Source organism: Capronia epimyces (genome assembly GCF_000585565.1).
Source record: "Capronia epimyces CBS 606.96 chromosome Unknown aczIQ-supercont1.2, whole genome shotgun sequence".
Classification (NCBI taxonomy): Eukaryota; Fungi; Ascomycota; class Eurotiomycetes; order Chaetothyriales; family Herpotrichiellaceae; genus Capronia; species Capronia epimyces.
In genome coordinates, this window is record NW_006912905.1 from 1,772,420 (window position 1) to 1,781,379 (window position 8,960).

General features: G+C 56.4%; 3 protein-coding genes across 3 annotated transcripts; 2 read left to right on the forward strand and 1 right to left on the reverse strand.

Annotated features, from left to right (window-relative positions):
- Window positions 1-213: 213 nt before the first annotated feature.
- On the forward strand, window positions 214-3,300 carry A1O3_02456 (uncharacterized protein; the record flags this gene model as incomplete). The annotated part of the gene is made up of 1 exon (XM_007732596.1): window positions 214-3,300. The coding sequence occupies one exon, from the start codon at window positions 214-216 to the stop codon at window positions 3,298-3,300; it is 3,087 nt and encodes a 1,028-aa protein (XP_007730786.1).
- A 52-nt stretch (window positions 3,301-3,352) lies between these two features.
- Window positions 3,353-4,894, reverse strand: A1O3_02457 (alpha-N-arabinofuranosidase C; the record flags this gene model as incomplete). The annotated part of the gene is made up of 1 exon (XM_007732597.1): window positions 3,353-4,894. One exon carries the CDS (start codon window positions 4,892-4,894, stop codon window positions 3,353-3,355), a length of 1,542 nt encoding a protein of 513 aa, XP_007730787.1.
- Window positions 4,895-5,752: 858 nt separating this feature from the next.
- Window positions 5,753-8,353, forward strand: A1O3_02458 (uncharacterized protein; the record flags this gene model as incomplete). The annotated part of the gene is made up of 4 exons (XM_007732598.1): window positions 5,753-6,342; window positions 6,711-6,991; window positions 7,559-7,926; window positions 8,072-8,353. 4 exons carry the CDS (start codon window positions 5,753-5,755, stop codon window positions 8,351-8,353), a joined length of 1,521 nt encoding a protein of 506 aa, XP_007730788.1.
- Window positions 8,354-8,960: the final 607 nt, after the last annotated feature.

Below are 8,960 nucleotides of genomic sequence, written 5' to 3' on the forward strand. Positions count from 1 at the left end.
CACTGCTGCGCCAGATGCGCAGGGCACCTCCTGCCCAGCCCACGTCCCATGATCCGAGCTGGACCCAGACTACACAGATACAGTACATTGACTTCACGGGAGCTTGTCCCTCGAATACCTCCACCCGCCATGCCGCCCTAGAAGACCGGTGCGCCCTAGCTACGAAGAGACTCGCTTGCGGATGCTGTCGGCCAGGCTTCGTGCATTGTAGGCATGAGGCAGAGCGCCCCGGACAAATCCAGTGAGCGGTCTGCGGCATGTGCCACCTGTGGAAAGACGTTTGCCCGCTCCGACACCCTGCTCCGGCACGAGAAGAGCCATCAAGCGACCGAGGACCGGGGCCCCGTCCATCGGGTCACCCACGGCACATTTCGAGCCTGTCGTGCCTGTGCTACGGCGCGGTCACGATGTTCAGGTGGGATGCCATGTGGACGATGTAATGTCCGCAACATCGAATGCAGCTACCCCAATAAGCGGCGGAAGGGCTCGACGCCGGGTGAGTGCGCCAGAGTCGAGGAGGACAGACCACCGCAGCAAGCTCTAGGACATTTCAGCCAACTGGTCTTCCCAGAGAGCGAGCCAGTCCAACACGTGTCCAATGGCCACGCGAGGAAGTCACCTGTCTCGACGGTTTTGCCGGGCGCAGTCCCCGGCGCGGTGCCGGTGAACTCGTCCTTTATACAGCCAGGCTTTCCCCAAGACTACGCTGCCGGCAACATTACAGTCCCCCACAATGAACAGACGTCTATGGAGGTGGCCACGATCAACTCTACCCCTAGTCAAATGCTGCAGCCCGAGAACTTCGGGGACGTGCAAATTCCATCCCAGTTCAACCCCGGGTTTGTCGGACCTGCCTCCAGCTACGACTATTCAGCATTCGATGAGCCTTTAAATTGGATCCCACCCAGCATTTATCCCTCGCCTTACGATGCCGAGCTCGAACAGGACTTTTCCTTCATCCTGCCCTCTCTGTCCGACACTCCCAACCTCGGCACGGAATATGGGATGGCGGTCCCGCTCGACCCTGCAGCTCAGGTATATCAGGCGCCCACGAACGTGGCCCCAGAAATGTCCGACAATCAAGCAGTTTCAGCGTCCTTGATGGCAGTGGAACAAAGTCCTGCCTCATCTACAAGCGACGGCTTAAACGCGGCGAAACCGAGTAGCAATGCAACTACGACGTCGGACACCAGACGCAGGAAGCGCAAAGTCTCCTTCGCCCCGGATGTCTTCAGTAAGCCGAGGGAACAGAGAACCGGCTATGCTTTCCCAACTCCGTTGGATCCTTCGAGCGTAATATCCGCCGGCGAGGATCGAGACTACTGCTCCCAGACTTCATACGACACACTCTCGAGCATCTTCCGAACCCTGTGTGGGGAAAATGCGTTGCCTGATACCTTTGAAAGGAGCGAATTTCCAAGCATCTACACCCTCAATGCCTGTATCGCCCTATATTTTTCCCATTTCCATCACACCCACCCTCTTGTGCATCGAGCATCTTTTGGGCTTCAGACACATTGGATTGTGGTCCTGGCGGTGGCTGCTATAGGCAGTACCTTCTCGAAGGGGCCTCAAGCTCTCGAGATTCGGGAAGCTTATCAGGAATTCCTACGCCGTGCTGTACAACTGTATGCAGATGGCGCCCCAGACGTGTCCCTGGATATTCCACTGGCACAAGCCAGACTGCTGAACCTGATCGGGCTTGTGCAGTCGGACCGCGATCAACTACGATCGATGGCGCCGCGGTACCATGCAGATCTCTCGCGCTGGTGTCTAGAGTCTGGTATACTTCAACTTCCGGAATCCGGGGATTTACCAGAGGCCGACATGCACGGCAGCAAGGACAACCGCCTGCAATCGTGGCAGAACTGGATCAGGGCAGAGTCGTTACGCCGCATCGGCTACATGGCATGGATGCTGGACTGTTGCCTTGGGTACATGGCCAATGCTCGGCCGTTATGCAACCTGGACGATGCGCGGACACCACTGCCGTGTGCCGAATGTGCCTGGGATGCAGCCTCGCCCGAAGCCTGGGCGCAGGAAGCACGGGGACTGCCCAAGACGCCGTCGTTATGTGCGGCGCTGGAGACGCTGTACAACAAAAAGAAAGTCGACCCCACGTACAGTGAGCTGTCGCAGACCTTGTTGATACATGCTCTCTACCTACGCACCTGGGAGGTCGGCACCCACATCAAACAGCCACTCAGCGAATGGGTTCCGACCGGCAAGGCTCGAGGGTTCCTGAATACTCCGTCTAAAGATAACTTCTGGCTTCCCCTGTACCCGCTGTATGCGAACTGGCGAAACAGCGCCTGTGATTGTCTCGATGTGCTGCAATGGCAGGCCTCCAGCGTCGTGGCCAAAGCCTCGGGGGCGGAACACCCGGTCGTCCTCCACCTCCACCTGGCCCGCATCATTCTTCTCACGCCATTCCAGGAGATACAAGACCTGCTGTTTTCGCTGATCGGCAAGGTGGACAATTCCTCGACAGCGTCCTTTTACGTGCACGACGGCAGCTACCAACCACGAAACAGCGCCAAATTGCCCCAGATCCGCAAGATTACCTGGCGCTGGCTACGAGAGGACCAACATAAGGCCCGACTAGCCATGGTTCATGCAGGCTCGGTATTCTGGTACGTCCGGCGATATTCCGCCACCAGCTTCTTCGAGCCTGTCGCCGTATACCTTGCTTCTCTCGTGCTCTGGACTTATGGCTCCTACAAGTCTGCCGCTTTGGAACGTGACGCTGCGGCTGCGAATCACCGACCCGAGGGGGGGCCAAGTGGACCTGATGCCGGTGCTGCCATCCAGCCTTCTCGCATCGAGAGAAAGCAACATCCGGTCAGATCCACCAACAAGGCCGCCGCGGCTCGGCCAGAAAACAATTCTGTTTCGATGATTTCACCCAATCCAGCCTCGTCAGCATCGCACGCCACAATAGCGTCCGCAGGTGTTCAAGCTACAGCAGCCATCAGATCTGTAGGCGAAGGGCCCCCCTCGCCCTCTTCTCCCCCCCAAAGCTCGGATTCTGATGGCGACGAAGGAAGCTCTTCTTCCGACGAACAGCCGGAATTCATCCACCTGGACCGTCCGTGCGATGACGAGATGATCCAACACTTTGTGCGCAACGGCCACAACATGTCGGGACACATGAGCAATGTGGGCGACATCTGCAAGACGCCACAGAAGGTTCTGCTCGAGGGGGCTAAATTGTTACGAACCAGGCTGGCATGTTGGGGGGTGAGTCGAGAATACCATGACATTTTGACCAGGCTGGCGGAACTCCGAAAGGCTGGATGAGACTGGATACTTTCTAATGTGAGTGGCTGGAGTGCCACCCCAATGTTGGTTACTATTGCATTTTCCACCTCAGCATTGTTACGGAACACTTGGGAAATACGAAAGCAAAGTCCTGGCTCGGGTCTGGGTCCCAATCTGATTCTTTCAATCCAACCTCCTCTGTTCCCGCCATGTTGGTGACTTCAGGATGCCCCCCCGTGATCGTGTATACTTTGACCTTCTGGCCGTCTACGCCTCCCAGCCGCGTCATCAGGTCGGACTCCCGGTGGATGTTGACCACACAGACACTGACCCAACCATCGTCGTCCACGGTGGCACTGACGTCGAGCCAGGGCGTATCCTTGACCGCCCTCACCCAGTCCGGCTTTGTCGAGCCGGCATATGCCTCGCAGGCCACATGCACCGCGACTGTGTGGCCTTTCATGAACCGACAGAACAGCTCGTACGGCCACCAGATGGTCTGTCGGATAATGCCGGTGTCCGTGGTCATGAGAGGACTGATGACATTGACACTCTGGGCAATGCAGGCCATACCCACGTCGCGCGACTTCCGAACCAGCACGTTCAACCAGACCGCCACGGCGAGCGCGTCCGAGAGGGTGTACTTTTCTTCGGCGCCTTGGCTGCCGGGGGCGCGCGGCGGGGACCACACATTCCACTCGTCGAAGCAGATGGTTGGTCTTTTCTGCGAGGCAGGGATCTTGTTCTCGACGATGGCCAGGTCGATCAGGCCGGAGCAGACCTCGATGCTCCGCTCGGCGGCCAGCGGGGCGGTCACGTTCTCGTAGTGGTCGTGGCTCGCGGTGTACAGGTGGATGCTGTGCATATCGACCAGCGGCAGGCGCTCTTCGCCCAGATCACTCAAGCCCGCGGGCTGCAGGCAGCGTTTCAGGGTGTGGTAGTCCCAAGAGGTGGCGCCCTCCTTGCCGCACAGGATCAGTTGGATGGAGGGGTCGAGCAGCTTGAGGGCCTTTGCCCACTGCACCGCCCGCTCGGCGTAGGCCTCCTGGGTCATCTGCTCGATCTGCCAGGGCCCCCACATCTCGTTGCCCAAGGCCCAGTACTTGACCTGGTAGGGGTCCGGGTGGCCGTTCTGGCGCCGCAGGTTGGCATAGTACGTGTCTTTGGTGCCGTTGCAGTACTCGACCCAGGCCATGGCCTCGTCCAGGGTGCCGGTGCCAAAGTTCAGACACAGGTACGGCTCGGCGTTGGCGGCTTGACACCACTGCATGAACTCGTCGGTGCCAAAGTGGTTGGTTTCGACATTCCCCCAGGCCAGTTCGGGTCTAGCTGGACGATCCTGCACCGGACCGACGCCATCTTGCCAGTGATAGGTCGCGCAGAAGTTGCCTCCGGGGTAGCGGAAGACGGGGACTTGGAGGGGCCGGAGAGCTTCCAGGACGTCCTGTCGAAACCCGCGAGAGTCGAGCAGGTGCTTGTTGGGGTTGCCCGGGTCGTAGATTCCACCGTAGATACAGCGGCCCATGTGCTCGGTGAAGCCCGAATATATATTGCGGTTGATCCTCGACACCTTGTGGGAGGGAAAGATGGCGATGGAAGGGGAAGAACTGGTGGTGAGGCTGAAGGTGGTCATGATGGCTCCGAGGGCAAACCCAGGCACTTCGAATCTCAGGTACTCAGGGCAGTACGGATGGGATGGAGAATCGATGCCTCGCGAGGCTGTTGATGTACGTACCGTGACCACCGGCCGGGCTAGAGGGAAGCAAGAGGCCAGTGGTCAGCCATTTCTGCTTTGGGCGAAGGTCCGGCCCTCGAGCCCGGTGCCGGAGGAGGAGGAGGAGGAGGAGGTCCAGACTCCAAAGAGGGTTGCCCCCCTTGCCCCAGGGGAGTTCTCCACGAATCGGCCGAGTCCTCATTGACACTGGACAGGTGATGTGACCACACCGGACAACTGCCTCTTTGGGCGCCGCCCCCCTTCTCCTCCGCCGGAGATTCTCGTCCCCCACAACCAAGCCAAGTGGCCATCTCGATTGATGGCCATCTCGCTGGTCCTGGTCCGTCGGACTCTGCCACCGCGACCTGGGAGCGATGCAGTTCACACTGGCACACTCCCGGTCCCAGCTGCTCTCCATCGTCCTCGCATTGGCTGTGGTCTGGTGCCATCTCCTTTCTTGCGGGGATGTGACTCGTGTGGGAAAAATTGCGGGAGTCTAGCGCGGCTTAGGAGGCTTTTGGATGGGCCTCCGCTGCTCTATCGAGGTCCTGGCTACACATATAACTTGTTCAACAGTCGCTGTTTGGACTCACACAGACACAAAGACACAGACACTCAGAAACACAGACACACAGACACAGAGATACACACACACACAAACACACCCATACAAACACACCATCCTGGTTATAAAGAGACATATCGAGCCTCGTCTCCTTCCCTTTGAGAATCTACTACATCTGCTCTGTCGGTCCCGCCACCGCCAACACCACCACCATGGCGCTTCCTCCCAAGTGGTATCAATTCCTCGTCAGTGTGTTTGCCTCACTGGGCTCGTACCTCTATGGCTACGATCTGGGGGTGATTGCCGAAGTGGTGGCCAGCAACACCTTCGTGTCCAAGTTCAAACCCGACGCCACCTCCTCGGGCCTGGTGGTGTCCATGTTCACCACGGGCGCCTTCTTCGGCGCCGGGCTCGGCGGTCCCAGCGGAGATTACCTGGGTCGCCGGTGGACCATCGTGGTGGGATGTGTGGTCTTCTGTCTGGGCGGCGGGCTGCAGACCGGGGCCGAGACGATTCATTTCCTCTGGGCCGGCCGCTTTCTGGCCGGATTGGGCGTCGGCTTCCTCGTCATGGTCATCCCCTTGTACCAGGCCGAATTGGCCCATCCCAGCATCCGAGGGCGCATCACGGCCTTGCAGCAATTCATGCTGGGCGTCGGCGCCCTTGTGGCCGCCTGGATCTCCTGGGGTACCTACGTGCACATCAAGACCAGCAGCGCGCAGTGGAGAGTGCCGCTGGGGCTGCAGATGATTCCGGCCGTGTTTCTGGGCGCCTTGATCTTTTTATTCCCGGAGTCTCCGAGGTACGTGATGTACAGTCAACTCTTACCTTGCTCTTTTTTCGGGTGGTTGGTCCTCAGCCTGGCAGGTCTCCTCTAGCCATCCCATCCCATCCCGTCCCATCCCAACTCCTTTTTTCGGGGGGTTATCTTTCAGCCTGGCAGCTTTACTCTATCCCATCCTATCCTAGCCCATCCTATTCCTTCTTCCGCTGGTTATCTTTCAGCATGGCAGCTCTACTCATTCTATCCCATCCCATCCCAACCCTCTCTGTGGCATATATTTATATGTACTTTTCCCAACTCCTCTCTGTGGCATATATACTTTTCCCACTCCTCTCTCCGAGATATTTATATGTATATACTTTTCCCACAACTAACACCAATCCCAGATGGCTCATGGACCACGGCAAGTCCGAACAGGCGCTCAAGACCCTCGCGCAACTCCACTCGCACGGCGACGAGGCCGACCCCTGGGTGGTGGCCGAGTACGAACAAATCCAAGCCTCGATCTTGCACGAACACGAACACGAAGCCAAGTCTTACTTGGAGCTCTTCACCAACCGATCGGCCTTCCGTCGCCTGTTTCTGTGCTGTGCGCTCCAAGCCTCGGTGCAGATGACGGGCGTGTCGGCCATCCAATACTACTCGGTGACGATTTACGGACAGATTGGTAAGTAGCTACTATGATGCTTGGATGCTATGCTATGCTATGTTTTGTTTCTTTGTTCCTGTATCTCGTTGTGGCGTCATATAATCCCATCTCTCATCTCCCGTCCCATGATTCCTTGATGCTATGCTATGTTTTGTTTCTATGGTCCTGCATCTCGCTGTAATGCATTGATGCTATGCTATGTTTTGTTTCTTATGTCCTGCATTTCGCTGTGATGCCTTGATGCTATGCAGAGATGCTTGGATCATTGATTATGCAGAGTTACTATGACTCCTTGATGCTATGCTATGCTATGCTTTGATTCTTTGCTCCTGCGTCTCGCTGCGATGCATTGATGCTATGCGGAGCTGCCGGGATCCTCGATGCTATGCGGAGCTACTATGATCCTTGATGCTATGCTATGCTACACTTTGGTCTTTGGCGTCATCTCCCGTCCCTATGATCCCCTGATGCTATGCTATGCTATACTTTGTTTCTTTGGCGTCATCTCCCGTCCCCGTCTCATGCTATGCTTTGTTTCCCCGTCCCATCTTTGTCACTTTGTTCCTGACCGATGCAATATCACAGGAATCACCGGCGACGACACCCTCAAGTACCAAGGCATCAACAGCATCATCGCCCTCGTCGCACAGTTCTGCACCATCCTCTTCATCGACCACACGGGCCGGCGCTGGCCCTTGATCGGCGGCAACCTGGGCAACATGGTCACCTTCATCGTCGCCACCGTCCTCCTGGCCACGTTCCCGCCGGGCGTGTCGACCAACAAGGGCGCGCAATGGGGGTTCATCATCATGACCTGGCTGTATAATTTCAGCTTCTCGTGTACCTGCGGGCCCTTGAGTTGGATCATCCCGTCCGAGGTGTTTGATACGCGCACACGCAGCAAGGGCGTCAGTATTGCCACCATGACGAGTTTTGCTTTTAACACTATGATTGTAAGTTGAGTTTATCTGTTCTGTTTGTTTCTGTTCTGTTTATTTCTATTCTTATTTTGTTTCTATTTCCCCCTTCGATTCATCCTATCTTGATCGTCATCCATCAATTCGATTGTTATCCGTCATCCCTACTAACCTTTCCTAGGGTCAAGTCACCCCCATCGCCATGCAAAACATCGGCTATAAATTCTACTACCTCTTCATCATCTGCAACCTCACCAACGCCATCTTCTTCTGGCTCGTCCTGCCCGAAACCGCCCGTCGCCCGCTCGAGGAGATGAACTATTTGTTCACCAAGGCGCCGTGGATCGTCGTCGGCACCAGCAAGGAAACCTATATCAGCCACGACTTGGAGAATCGCGTACAGGAGATCGCGGCCGAGAAGAGGTCGGGGAGTGTGATGCATGAAGAGAAGATTGGGAATTGAGTTGAGATTGGGTTTGAGTTGGGTTTGAGTTGAAGCTTGAGGATGAGCTTGAGGACGAGCTTGAGCTATTAATAATGTTAAGCTGAAGTTGTCGACCACGCGCGACGGACCACAGACCACAGACGGCGGTGTTGACTATGGCTGTTGACTACTGGCTGTTGACTGTGGCTGTTGGCTATTGACGCCATTGATCGCCGACCAGGCTGTGGGAGGACCGCTGGATTTGATCTGGCTTGGGCGGTACTTGTGTTTAGCTTGGGGTCAGAACTCAGGCCGGCCAGGTATTTGCTGTTGGTATGTAAGGCCATACCCTATCCCTGGCCATGGCTATGCACATGCACATGTTTTGGACTTGTATACCCAACTACCACTACTAGTACTGGTACTAGTAACTTTAATCAATATACTACTACTGGTACTAGTAACATCGATTAATACACAAGTGTCCGCGTCTCGGGTTAGAGGAAGAAATAGAAAAGAAGAGAAAGGACAAGCTGTGCTCTATCAGCCTGGTATGCGTGGTTGTAGCTGTAGCTTGCTGTTGCTTGCTGTTGCTTGCTGTTGCTTGCTGTTGCTTGCTGTTGCTTGCTGTTGCTTGCTGTTGCTT